Below are 13,182 nucleotides of genomic sequence, written 5' to 3'. Positions count from 1 at the left end.
AGACTCATCTCGGTGCTGGAAACCTCACCAGCATCTAGCTTACTGGGGGTGGCTCGGGGGTGGGGGTGAGCTACACAGAAAAGGAGGGAACACAGTCCCTGTCCACAGAAGGTCTCTCGTCTCCCTACGGGCTCATGCCTAAAGTGCAACAATTGAATACATGACAAAACACTAAGCTGTGCACAGGCAAAGCAGATGGCAAACGGCTGAGAGTGAGTGTGGGGACTGGGCCTGCTGGACATGCTGAGAGTGAGTGTGGGGACTGGGCCTGCTGGACAGGTTGAGAGTGAGTGTGGGGACTGGACCTGCTGGACAGGCTGAGAGAGAGTGTGGGGACTGGGCCTGCTGGACAGGTTGAGAGTGAGTGTGGGGACTGGGCCTGCTGGACAGGTTGAGAGTGAGTGTGGGGACTGGGCCTGCTGGACATGCTGAGAGAGAGTGTGGGGACTGGGCCTGCTGGACAGGTTGAGAGTGAGTGTGGGGGCTGGGCCTGCTGGACAGGTTGAGAGTGAGTGTGGGGACTGGGCCTGCTGGACATGCTGAGAGTGAGTGTGGGGACTGGGCCTGCTGGACAGGCTGAGAGTGAGTGTGGGGACTGGGCCTGCTGGACAGGCTGAGAGTGAGTGTGGGGACTGGGCCTGCTGGACAGGCTAAGGGTGAATGTGGGGACTGGGCTGGCTGGACAGAGAGGGCTCCTGGGGCTCAGCTGCAACCTGCAACCAAGGTCCTGGAAGGAGAGAGGGTAAGAAAAGAAACCCGGGCTCTGAGAACAAGCTGGGTGCCCTCCCATGATAATGCTCAGGCACACCCAGTGCCTCTGCCTCCCTGAATTTGCACAGCAGATGAGAAGAAGGTGAGGCACCCGCCTTGGAATCACTGGCACCCAATGGAGGACCAACTGGGGACCACGACCACAACCCAGAGGTGCACGCCCTTCACCTCCACGTCAAGAAAATGGGACAGGTGAAAATGAGTTTATTAGGCCTTTAATTATTCATTTGAACCTTTAATTATTCATTTTACTGAAAGGTTCCTCATGAGGACTTTTATGTAACAAGACCCCTGGGACTCTGAAAATATAATAATTTGAAAAAAAGTCCTTTGCTGTTTTCCCACAGCTGTGGAGTGACGGCACATACAGAGGTCACACGTGTCCCGAGGAAGCAGACATCCGCATGGGAGTGAATGATGGAGGCGGGTCAGCGAGGCCCACAGAGGGTCTGGTCTGCCCGGGGTTTGCCAAAGCATCACGGGGCAGACAGGGCTATGTAAACAACCAAGGGCATCTTTTAAAATAAAGGCGAGGGAGAAGCTGTTTGACCAAATGTGTGAGCTGAGGCCAAATGTCTCTGAGACTGGTGTATTGAGGGCTTGCCAAATGAAACTTTTTAGCTCAGGGTTCTGTGTTGCAGATTTCACAGCAGAGGTGGATGCTGCACAGGCCACTGACCTCTGTATAAAACCTGGTGCCCTGTGTCTGGCTCTGAGGTCGAACTCCAGCCGTCCACCCAGAGCTTGGGCACCCCACCCCTGGCACCCTTGCCAGGCCCCAGCCACTGGGCAAGTGGAGGGGCTCAGCTCTCCACACACCAGATCTAGAGCAACCCCAGTGCTGGTGGGGTGGGAATGGGGTCCTTTTCACCTCACACGTCAGCTTCTGTTCAGGAATTCCATGAGAACACCTGACAGGAGTCCATATGGCCCAGTCAGAACATTGTTCCTGGGCTTTCATAGATTCCCTTTAAGCCAGAGCTCGCCGACCTCCGGCCTCCCACCTAGATGGTGCTGACCCTTGGGTCCCTCTCAAAAGGCAGGCAGGAAATTCAACCACAACAGGCAGGTCTCCACTGGAAGCACAACCTCCTACTTAAACTAACGACCAAGCGGCTCTGAAAGGAGGAAGAATGGAGACAGCGCTGGTGGACCTGGGAGCTGGTCTTTCTTCTGTGGCCATCAGGGGGTGACCCCAGCAACTTCCCATGGGCTTTGCAGCTTCAGGGAGCAGCTGGGAAGCAGGCAGACATGTTTGGGAGGGAATGAGAAACCCATACAAACACGGTGTGACAGGTCCCTGTGGGGCGGCGGCCTATGGGCCAGCAGGGGTCACCTTGAAGGAAGGGCAGGGGGACCACTGAACTTGAAATATATCATTAAAACAAAGGCCAGCATCGCAGAGGGTCCTCCTGCAGAGCGGTGATCACTCATGCCAAGTGCTCACTGGTAGATCATTGTACCTCCTGGTCTTGTTTCCTTGTTTATAGAAGGGACAGGGATGAGGTGACACCATTGGTCCCCAGCCTGCGCCCTGCCAGGGGTGCCCTCTTACCGTAGGGGTGCATGTGGTCTCCAGGCATCTGGGGTGGGGTGAGGCCCTGCCGGAAGGGGTCCGCACTGTAGACGCTCTGCTCGAGGGCCAGCAGCTGCTGCGGGGTGGGCAGGGCCGTGTAGGGGTTCATGATCCCTTCCAGCCCTGCACCCCCGCCACCATTTGTCTGAGCTGTGGGACAAAGAAGAGGCAGGTCATTCTCCAGAGGCAGCCCATCATCTCCCGCTGGGAGAGAGGGACACAGACCATCTTCTGAATGTCACAACACTCATTACAGGTGTCCCTGCCTTTGCTATGGCTCCATAAAGAGAAGAGAGTGAGAGGACAGGTGGGTGCAGGGCAGGCAGGCCAGGACTTGCAGAGGCACGGCTGGATGAGGGAGCCCGCCGTGGCCCAGCCACTGGGTGGCACAGGGCTGCTGAGTGCCTCACAGCGCAGCAGCTGGCTTCCCCGGAGCATGCGATCCCGGAGAGCGGGAAGCAGACTCTGACACACCTTTTCAGACTCAGTCTAGGAAGTCATACCCAGGTCAGCCCTATTCAGCAACCAAGGGGACTACAGGCTGTGGCCACCTGGGGATGAGCACCATGTCATGGAAGATAGTAGCCACGTAAGCTGTGCGACCACAGCTAAATAATTCATTTTACTTCCGGGGTTTGGTTTCCTCGTACACAGAATGGGTAGAAATGGGGTGACATCGATGGGTCCCAGCCTGTGCCTTAGAAGGGCCATCAGAGGTCACCCTGGAGAACAGGGACGGGGGCAGTGGAACCTGGAGAGCTTCCCTGAACCGTCATTAAAACAAGGGCATCTGATGGTCTAGTCCCACACCTGTCCTCCACTCCCTCCCAATCCTCACACCTCCCCTGTTAAAAAATGAGGGTTCATGCAGGTCAGGGGTGAGTCTTGTGGAGCCTTTAGTGCCTTCTCCGCTCCCCTCAGGGTGGCTGCTGCAGGAGCTGGGTCAGCAGGCGTGAGAGCGCCGTGACCTACAAACATGCTCCATTATTTGTTTACTATCATTATTTCCCCCACTTTATGTATCTGGAAAGGGCTGAGTCACAGTGGCATCGTCTCTTGAGTTGATTTGCCCAGACGATGGAGAACCCGGCAAGATGAGGAGCTGTGGGCTGTCCTCACACTGCCCCCCAACACTGCACAGGGTCAGGGCCAGGGGCTTTGGACAAGGTTAGTGCCACCGAAGGCAGTGCCAGGCCTACAGCCAGGGCCCTCGACCCCATCACAGCTCCTCGGACTCAGTTTTCCCTGGAAGGTTCCCCACCCCACAGGCCTGGGCTTTGAGGAGCCCACAAGTGTTGTCCTAAGAACTGGGCAGTTGGAGGCTGTGGCAGGAGGGGCCCGGCCCCCCAGGACAGCAGGAGGGCCCACCTACCGGTGCCCAGCCTCTGCGTGTTCTGCTGGTCTTGCTGCTGCTGCTGCCGCCGGGCCAGCTTCTTCATCTGATGAGAAGAGAACCACAGGGTTAGACGGCAGGGCCCTGCAGCAGGCTCAGGCCTCGGGGACGGCTCCCGTGCAAGGAGAGGGGCCACATCCCTAAGGGTGAGTCACAAGGGGGCCACATTCAAGGAGCAGTGCCTGGAGTTCTCTGCGTCACTGCTTTGCCGCCACCATGGGATGACAGCAGCTGGGCAGTGACGAGGTCTCAGCAGGAGCAGGGGTTTCCTCTCTACAAGTAAAACTTGCTGCTTATGTGACAGTTTCATGTGCGGCGTGAGTGTGGGGAAGAGGCCTACAGCCCAGCAAGGGGCTGCCAACAGGATGTGACTTGGGGTGAGCCAGGAGGCTGTCCCCACGCACTCCCCTACCTGCCAGCCTTCGCGTCCGAGGGCCCTCAGAGAGCCAGGCCTCTAGGTAAGGAGCTCGTCCCCCAAAGACCACGTGAGCACACACTTCCTGGGAGGAAAACTGTCACCCAGCGTTTGTCAAACTGTGTTCCATAGAATGCTAGGGTTCCATGAGAGATTAATACACACTTTGAATGTGTGCATAGGAAACACTAGGTTAAAAAAATATATTCTTTACCGCAGATTTCTCAGAGCTCCGAACGTGTTCCATGCCATGTGACTCTACGGGCTGTGGGTCATTTCCCAGGGGCGGGGAACATTCGACCTGGGTGCCGTGTACGGCCCTAGACAATTTTGTATGGCTTGAGAATGATGTTATAAATATCCAAGTGGCCCTTGGCAGAAAAAAGGTTCCCCATCCCTGTCTAAAACCATGAAATCCTTCCACGGGAAGGACCATAGGAGACACACCAGCAGCCATGTTTTGAGTAGTTCGGTTAGGAGCCTGCTGCTTTACACAACCAGGTGGGATAGCGAGCTGCAGACGAGGGCTGCGAGCACCTGGGGTCCAGGCCTAAAGCAGGGCCTGGCGGGAATGCAGACGACAGCTTGAGCTGCGGCCCCGCACCTGGGGCGGGCCGATGTTGGCCTGGGGGAGGCGCCCGGGCCACGGTGTCATCATCTGCAGTCATATGGATGCCGCATAGGCTTGTCTTTGAAATTTGAAAAGAACTTTGGGATCTGGGTTAAACTAATGTGACTTAAAGAACCTGCTTTTACCAAAAGGCACAGAAAGACATTTATCCCCACACATGCTGCCCAGGCTCGCAGTCACAGCCACTGGGAAAATAAAAACCGTTTCACAGGACAGACGCCCGCCTCTCCACTGCTGTGTGGCGGCTGTGCTGGAAATGACTGTCGATAACTGAATTTCTGAATTGGAAGAACTCTCTATCACCCTTGCCAGTGTGGCTCAGTGCTAGAGTGTCGGCCCGCCCACCGGTCTCGGGTTCGATTCCTGGTAAAGGGCACATAACTAGGTTGTGGGTTTGCTCCCCAGCCCTGGCAAGTGAGGGAGGCAACCAATCGATGCATCTCTCTCTCTTTCTCTCTCCCTCTACTCTCTCTGGAAAGCAATGGGAAAAAATATCTTCAGATAAGGATTAACAAAAAAAAAGAACTCTCCGTCGCACGAGCTCTGGTCAGAACACCTGCAGCAAGCGCAATCTTGCTGCCCCTGCTTCGGGGAACCGGCCACACAGACGGCGTGAGAAGCAGTTACCTTAGCGCGCTGGTTCTGAAACCACACCTGGACCACACGGACGCTCAGCCCTGTCTCCGCAGCCAGCGTCTCCCTCACCTTGAAAAAACAGAACATCAGAAACAGAAACGTTGGTGTCCGAGGAAGGCAGGGCACTCCATCCAGAGCACAGGAAGGCCGCAGGCCACGTCCCAGTGGCGCCTGCCACTGCCCGACACGCAGCCAAATCCCAGTGTGAGAACACCACTCAGTCAGGTGCAGGGGGTCCTTCCCCAGTAAACACAGGGAGGAATGACAGTCGATTAGAGCTGGACTCCAAGAGGTCTCGGCGTCTCTGACTCTGGGAACCAGGCCTTCAGGTGCTCTCAGACCTTTACAAAGCCTGCAGTTAGCTGACAGCCATCACACGCACTGGCCCACTTAGTGAAAGGTCACTGTGCAAAAGCAAGTGCTCCTCGCTTGCTCTCTTCTCCTGTCTTGATTCATTGCCCTAGTTTTTGGTTCTGTCCCTCATGCGCCAGGTGACTTTGGGTATGTCACGTATATACATCTTCACAGTCACCGGTGTGAGCCAGACCCAAAAGGAATAAGACAGGGCCCATCGGGAATCAGCAGAGCAGACAGCTCTGGAGCAGGCACACACCCCGGGCCTGTGCCGAGGTGGGGCGACGGGGACCCCTGCAATGAAGAAATGTGTTAAAACATCTGCCCTCCACGCGGCACAGGGCGATGGGCTGGAGGGACATGGCTCCCTCTTGGTGGGATTCTGGGGAGGAGCTCCTTGACGAAACACATCAGGAGGGTGGACAGGAGGCCTTGGCTAGGTCACCCCTCCTCAGCCACTTGTGCTGGGGCTCAGGAGAAGTCAGGTGATTAGAGCCATTTAAAAGCACAGCTTTTTGCTGAGCCAACTAGGATAGCAGTGTATCTCCACCTGAGGACACCCTATCCATCCCTCAGGCCCAGCCCAGGAGCCACCTGTTCCACAAAGCCCTGCCTGACTCCGACAGAGGTGACCTTTCCCCAGGCTGCCCCCATGCTCTGGTCCTCACATCCCTCCCCGGGGTTGCAGCAACGTGTGCACTGCCGGCCGCTGGTGGCCTGGAGGCTGCCCAGGGACCACGCTGGGTACAGGTTGTGTGGACGCTGGGAGTCTAGTTACAGGTACAGTAAGTACACGGAGGGGGGTGATCTCTTGTCCTGGGTAAGCCCGCTGCAGGGCTAGTTCACTTTCTACCAGAACCTCTCCTGGCTGGAGTCACACGAAAAGGGCCAAGAAGTTCCATGGGTGAATCTTTCCAAGGTCAGAACAGTGGCCAACTGCACCACTGCCCCTCCGCGCCTCCCCCACGCACCCACAGCTCACGTCAGGCCTGGCCGACGACTGGCTGTGGCCGTGGAATGTGAGTGGATGTGAGGGGGTGTGACGTCCCCGAGGGGCTTCCATGGGCTTGCCGGGCGTGACGTGGCCTCTTGCCTTTTGCCATCTACATGACAACAGCGTGCCCAGGTGGCCGCGGCTCCATCAGCTTGGACCCTTGAATGAGGGACAGGTGAAGCGGTCGGAACCTGAGCCCAGGCGGGCTGCAGCCAACGCACGGCCCAGAGGCAGGAAACCACTGTGGGATGGAAACCACTATGATTTTGTTTGTTACTGAAGAAAAAGGTAACTGACACAGATAAGGGTGCAGGGAAAACAATGCTAAAAATTTTAAACGTATTTCCTCCATGAATTTCAATTAAAGGGCTTTCTTATTTGTAGCACATAAATGACAGTAACCAGCATGTGACAAGCAGTCAATAAATGCCGTGTACTTAATAAACAGACTCGGCTACTGGTTGCAGAGACCTCTGCTTGTTCCCAGTGTCCACCCTCCCCTCCTCCTGTTAGAAATAGAATCCCCACGCATCAGCGGGGCCCACGGTCACCAAGACTCGCTTCCCAGCCCCCTTGCTGGAGGCAGTCACGGGATTACATTTTGGCCAAAACATATGAATGAAAGTGATGCAGAGAATCCTGGGTTTGCCCTTAAAAAGACGGCTGCTTGCCCTCTACTTCCTCTTTCTCCACCACAGTGGCCGTGAGCAATGGTGACAACTAAGCAGCCTCCCGGCCCATGTGACGGAGAGCAGGGCAGCCCCGTCAGTCTGGGACTGTGACCCTCGGACCGTGATATGCGAAAGAAATAAATGTCCATCTCATTCAACCATCGTATTTTTTTTTTTTTTTATGAAAATGCGCAGCAGCCTGATCCGTAACAGCCCCAAATTAAAAACAACCCAAACACCCATCGACAGGTGAACAAAGAAACAAACGGCGGCCCATCCAGATGGCGGAACACAAACAGCACAAACGAAGGAAATGTCACATGGACAAATCCCCAGGTCACCTCGCCAAGAGGAACAAATGGGACCAACAGAGTACATGCCACCAGCCACTGCAGTGCCGCCCTCGGTCATGGCACCGCGGTCACCCCAAGTGGCACCTGGGGTATTCCCACTGCTCTCCAGAGTAACAGATGTGAGCATGTGGCCAGCGGAGTGGGCACAAAAGCTCGGGAGGTTCTGCTATAGCCCTGGCCACAGCTTCAGACCCCACCAGGCTCAAGGCCACCTGCACAGACCGAGCAGCCTCCCACCGCCCTGACCCCAGGTGCCCGTGGACACCCTACACAAGTCAAGCGACCACGCAGGAGCGGCCCTGCCCTCTCCTCCCGCTTCCCTTCTGTACCTTTCTGCACGGCTTGGACGACACTTCGAACGAGGCCTTGAACGCCCGCCTCTGCTGGGTTGTCAGGATGGTTCGGGGACGTTTGGGGCGCTTATGGTCCTTGCCGTCCTCAGTGGCTCCTTTCCCTGCCCCGTGGGAAGACTTGCAGAGACTCTCTTCATCATCACTTTTGCCTGAAAGAAGTGGAAACCATGGTGGTGTGTCCCCTCAAAGCCACTGCCAGACACAATCTCTGTGGATTCTGAGAGAGGCGCTCAGGTCCACACTGCCCAGACGCCTTACACGCAAGTGCAATACCTGTGTGTACCGATGGGAAAGCCTGCAGGTAGGGCCGAGGACACGCTTCCAGAGTCCCAGGCGGGAGCCAGAAAGTCCACACTGCAGCTCAGACTTCCTCCCAGGATGTGTCCTCGCCTGTGTGACCTTGGGCGTGTGACCTAACGCTCTACGACTCAGTTTCCTTACCGGCAAAATCGGGATGTCAGAGAACCTACTTCTTTGGGGTTGAGAAGATTCAGTGAGCTGAACTATAAGGCATTCAGAAAGCTGCTTGGCGTGAGATAAATGCCCACCAAGTGCCATTACTACTATTATGTGGTAGCTGTCACTTCTCACATCCAGACCTGGGGAAGCTGTTATTACTGTTTAAAGGACCCCGCAGGGCCCACATGTACAGATAACTGAGGATGGAAAGACAATTGCATTTATTTATATTTCTGTGAATTCCTTCACCTCTGTAAGCAATGAGCAACACACAGGGAACTTCTGAAGGAGACAAGCGCCCAGCACATGGCCCGTTTCCCAGGCTGCCTCCCGCATCCCGAAGGCCTCGTGCTCTTCCCGGGAAGGTGCTCCCAGGCCTGGGAAAGACCTGAGTGGGAGAGATGGCGTCCTGCTCTCAGAACTAAAAGCCACCCCAACAAGAACCTCACTTCTCTGTGGGGTCTCGCAGAGCTCAGTGTCCTCTTTCCTCCAGTGGAAACTGTCTCAGGCTTCCCCGGCCCCAGGCCCCTGAGCTGGGCTCCTTGCAGCCACTTCAGGAAACCCGGGATGAGGGACTGGGTGTGTGCACCCATCCTCGACCCCCCCCCCGCCCACCTCTGCAAAGGATGCTCATTGGATAAGCTGTTTTAGTTGAGACTTTGAGTTCTAATTTTTGGCTCTTCCAGACCAAAAAAAATTATTTTATTGGCAAGAACAATGGCTTCTTCTCTCCATGAACATCTGGACATAAATTTGAACATGCAGGGGCACTAACCTATGAGTCCCTTGAGGGCATGACCCTTTCAGTGTATTGCACAGGGTCTGATGGAGGCAGCCCTGGGTCTCCCTCAGCTCTGCCCTCATTATAAGTGTGGCTCCAGCCCGTACATCACGGGCTGAGCCTGTTTCTTCATCTGTACACTGGTGACACAGGAGTACACAGCGGGTGGCACAGGAGTAATTCTATGCGCCCTGGTCCATAGGAGGCTATTTCTGGATGCTGCAGGTCTTTCCCAGACCCTGGAAGCACCTTCCCATGAAGAGCGTGAGGCCTGCAGGATGCGCGAGGCAGCCTGGGAAACAGTGTGCCGTGTGCTGGGGGCTTATTTCCTTCAGAAGTTACCTCTGGAGGTCTTTCCCTCTGCTTCACCCTCCACCTGAGAGTACAAATGAAAAACCCCAAAACTTCAAGAAGATCCTCATGACAAGCAAGGGTTGCTTGGCACCTTCAGCTCCAATGCTGCTCTTCCAGGTCACTCAGCAAGCTGACTGCAGTCCTACCTCTCTAGGAAGGCATTTTAGGATCCTTCTAGAAGGATTTTTTCAGAATGGCAAGGAGAAAAGCAAGCACAAAAAGATAAGAGGACACACAGAGGAGGACGGTCAAAAACAGGAAGCCACTGACCACACAGACGCGTCCCTGCCAGGCTCTGCACCCCCCTTGCCTAGAGACCCTGAGCCCAGTCTTCAGTGAGGACAGTAATTCTCTCTGCAATGGACCCTCAGGGTCAACAGGATGCTCCTCTGGGACCAGTGATACCTTCCATGATATGACTGAGACAATGGGGCTGACACCCTACCGAAGGACCATGCAGGTGTCCTGCAAGGCAGGGACTAAAGGGGCTGAGTGTGGGACAGATGAGTGACAGTTCTGAAGAATAGAATATGTTTTCCATGCAACTGTACATGTTCAGAAACCTCATCTCTTATTCCAGTTTTGCCCATAAAATGGTATTTGTGAAAGTCTGACCGAGTCTGATGCTTTTACTGTCACTCCTCATATGGTTTGACACGAGTGTGTACTCGTATCAGCTAATGTGACTCATGACAATGCAGAGTCTAAAGTGATGGGAGGTCTCACGGCGGGGGCTCGTCACGCAGACACCGCTCAGGAAGCAATGCGGCGTGGCACCCGCAGCCACAGGCCGGGTCCCACCAGCTCAACTTTAAGTTCTTGGAACTGCCAGTTATTGTGTGTGATTCCGAACAGATTCCCAAGACTCAATTTTCTCGTCGGCGAAGGTAACAGTGATGTTGGAATTAAACGAGATGACGGGTGTAAAGGGTTTAGCGCTGTCTAGAATGGGATAGGTGCTTAGTAAACCACCACCACCATCATCGCCTCAACCCCAAAGAAGTGCTCTTGGCCCGAGACGCGTGGTTCCTGTTAGTCGCGGTTGCACAGCGGCAGCTCTGAGTTAAGCTTTCGCAGTGCAGGTGGTCACTTCTCCCTCGTGGCGGACACGACCCCAGCCAACACTGGGAGCTGCTTTTGCAGAACGTGAATGTGTGTGTGTGTGTGTGTGAGAGAGAGAGAGAGAGAGAGAGAAGGAAGAGAAAGCGGGAAAGGAGGTGAGGCTGGTCCCAGAAGGGAGATGTCCTGGCTGAGTCCCAGCCCAGAGACAGGATGGCTGAGGCCCTGGTGTCTCCCTGCAGTTGTCACTGTGCTCAGCTTGCCTGGGACGTGCACACTTGCCCAGATGGAACTTGGGGTGGGGTGGGGTGGGGTGGGGTGGGTCCATCCTCGGCGTGCCCTGCTGGGTGTTCTGGAGGATGCTGACCCCACAGGTGGCGGCTCCCACACTCTCTTCACCTCCCGGTAGGAAGAAGCAGGTGGAAACATTTGTTCTCAGCACGGGAAGGAGAAGGTTGGGAGCAGGGCAGGAGGAGGGGTGTTGGGGCAGAAGGGGGTAGGGAGACAGCCTGGGGTTCAGACCGGCCTCCGCGGGTCCTGCTGCTTTCACGGCACCCTCCTTTCACCTCCGAGTCTCCTCTCTCTCCTCAGGGCCCCACCTGCCCTCCAAGGAGCACTTCATGCTCTAGACTAGGGGTCTACAGACCTTCTCGAAAACAAGCCAGAGAGTCAACATCTTATCTTTGCAGGCCTCACGGTCTCCACTGCAGCAGCCTGACTTTGCTATCGCCTCGCGAAGGCAGCTGCAGACCCGAGTGGGCACAACTGTGTGCCAGCAGGCACCCTGCTCTCGGCCCCTCCTGACCTCCTGGTCCATTCTTCCAGGCTCTGGCACTGGGAGCAGCAGGCACTGGTCACTGACACCAAGAGTCAATAATTGGAGAGTCTGATGTGTTCTCTCCCACAGCCTGTAACATATTAAGAGAAAATGCGTCCGACCAAGCAGTCACCACTGTGGAATGTCAAGCGTCCTGGCTGATCTGAGCAAGAGATTCTAACGCTGGAGGGCCAGGTGGGGGTGGCTCTGGCACCTCCCAACGTGCAGGCAGATGGCACAACCCAGTGCCAAGGGGAGGGCAGGCCACCAGTTCCCACTGCCAGTTCCCACTGGCTCCTGTCTGCTGTGCTGTCCATATTATGGGCATGGCAGTGCCCCTGACTGCCCTGGGGTCTTTCGGGCAGCCTGGGGTGTCACCGAGGCTCTGACTTCTCTCAGCCTGCCAGATCCCTGCTTCTCCAGGAAAATGGGCCGTGCCAAAAACGTACACAGATCGATCCACCCACCACAAGGAAAGCCTTAAGAGACACTGGAGATCCCCAGGAACCAGCAGGAGTACTGGCGGGAAGGCAAAGACACGCCTTCAAACAGCAGGGACAGAGCAGAGGGAGGGAAGGCCCATCGGTGCCAGAGGCTCCCCACCGAATGCAGCCCAGCGAGCCCTCATGAATTAAGCTGACACCCTCAACGGAGAGGAAAGCAGCCCAGCGTCTCCCACTACAGATGTCAGCACCCTGGGGGCCATGTGGACACAAACGCAGCATCCATCCGACTCCCTGTGGGAAATCCAGAGATGCTGTCTCCGGCACAGCCGCCGGAGTGAAATGAATTCGCTTGGCACAAACTTTGAAACATGTATCTCAGGGCCTCTTTCCCCCCTTTCTTGTAAAAAAAAGTCTGTAATGGCTCAGGGCTGTTGCTTCCCCTGCCGGGCCTCCCAGCATTTATGACATAAACAGTCACAGATGAAAGGGCTGTGCTACCTGTGGGGCCTCGAAGATTCATTTCAGGTGGCTGGAAAAATCCCAAAGCCCATAAACAGGGCTGGAGAGATCTGAGCTTGGCCCGGGGAAGGCGAGGGCAAGGGAGGCCCAGAGATCCTCCTGCTGGGGCAGGGAGAGGCCAGAACAGGCCTCAGGCTCAGATGAGCCCCGTAAATGTCCTCCAGGGCAAGGGAGTGGAGGAAGGGGCCGGCGCTTGTGTGGGGGAGGCGGGAGGAATTCACCACCACAGGAGACAGGGGAAGGTATTTGGTTGCTGCCCTGCACCACAGGACAGGATTCCACTCTCCCAAGCACAGCTGGGCTCGGCTCAGATCCGAGGCAGCATCTAAAACCCCACAGGCAACAAGCGAGGGGCCCAAAAGAGCAGAGTCCCGGCAGCTACTGTTTGAAACCTCCTTACACACAACTCTTCAAGGCTTCAACTGACACCCAACCAGGCCCTGAGGCTGGGCTGGGACCTGTTCATTTTGTCATTTGCTCAATAAGCCAGTACCGGGGGCTCACCTGTCAGTCACGGCACAAGGACACCCTGAGCTAGAGATGGTGAGGTGTCCTGGTCTCACAGAGTCCAGGCTACTAGAGGAAAAAACGACACCAGCA

The 13,182-nt window shown here is 55.8% G+C and overlaps 1 protein-coding gene across 1 annotated transcript in view; it reads right to left on the bottom strand.

Moving 5' to 3' along the window:
* LMX1A (LIM homeobox transcription factor 1 alpha) overlaps nt 1-13,182 on the bottom strand; it is a 117,663-nt gene that overhangs the window by 201 nt on the left and 104,280 nt on the right. Inside the window, exons 4-7 of the mRNA XM_087828317.1 lie at nt 8,124-8,296; nt 5,414-5,491; nt 3,720-3,786; nt 2,327-2,497 (exon numbers count right to left, since the gene is read on the bottom strand). Of these exons, the coding sequence (XP_087684443.1) occupies nt 2,327-2,497; nt 3,720-3,786; nt 5,414-5,491; nt 8,124-8,296 (489 nt within the window). The remainder of the gene's footprint in view (nt 1-2,326; nt 2,498-3,719; nt 3,787-5,413; nt 5,492-8,123; nt 8,297-13,182) is intronic.

The sequence above is a fragment of the Miniopterus natalensis genome, chromosome 19 (genome assembly GCF_054644295.1).
Source record: "Miniopterus natalensis isolate mMinNat1 chromosome 19, mMinNat1.hap1, whole genome shotgun sequence".
NCBI classification, from domain to species: Eukaryota; Metazoa; Chordata; class Mammalia; order Chiroptera; family Miniopteridae; genus Miniopterus; species Miniopterus natalensis.
The sequence above is the reverse complement of the archived record's forward strand: the minus strand, read 5'-3'. Positions and strand labels throughout refer to the sequence as shown.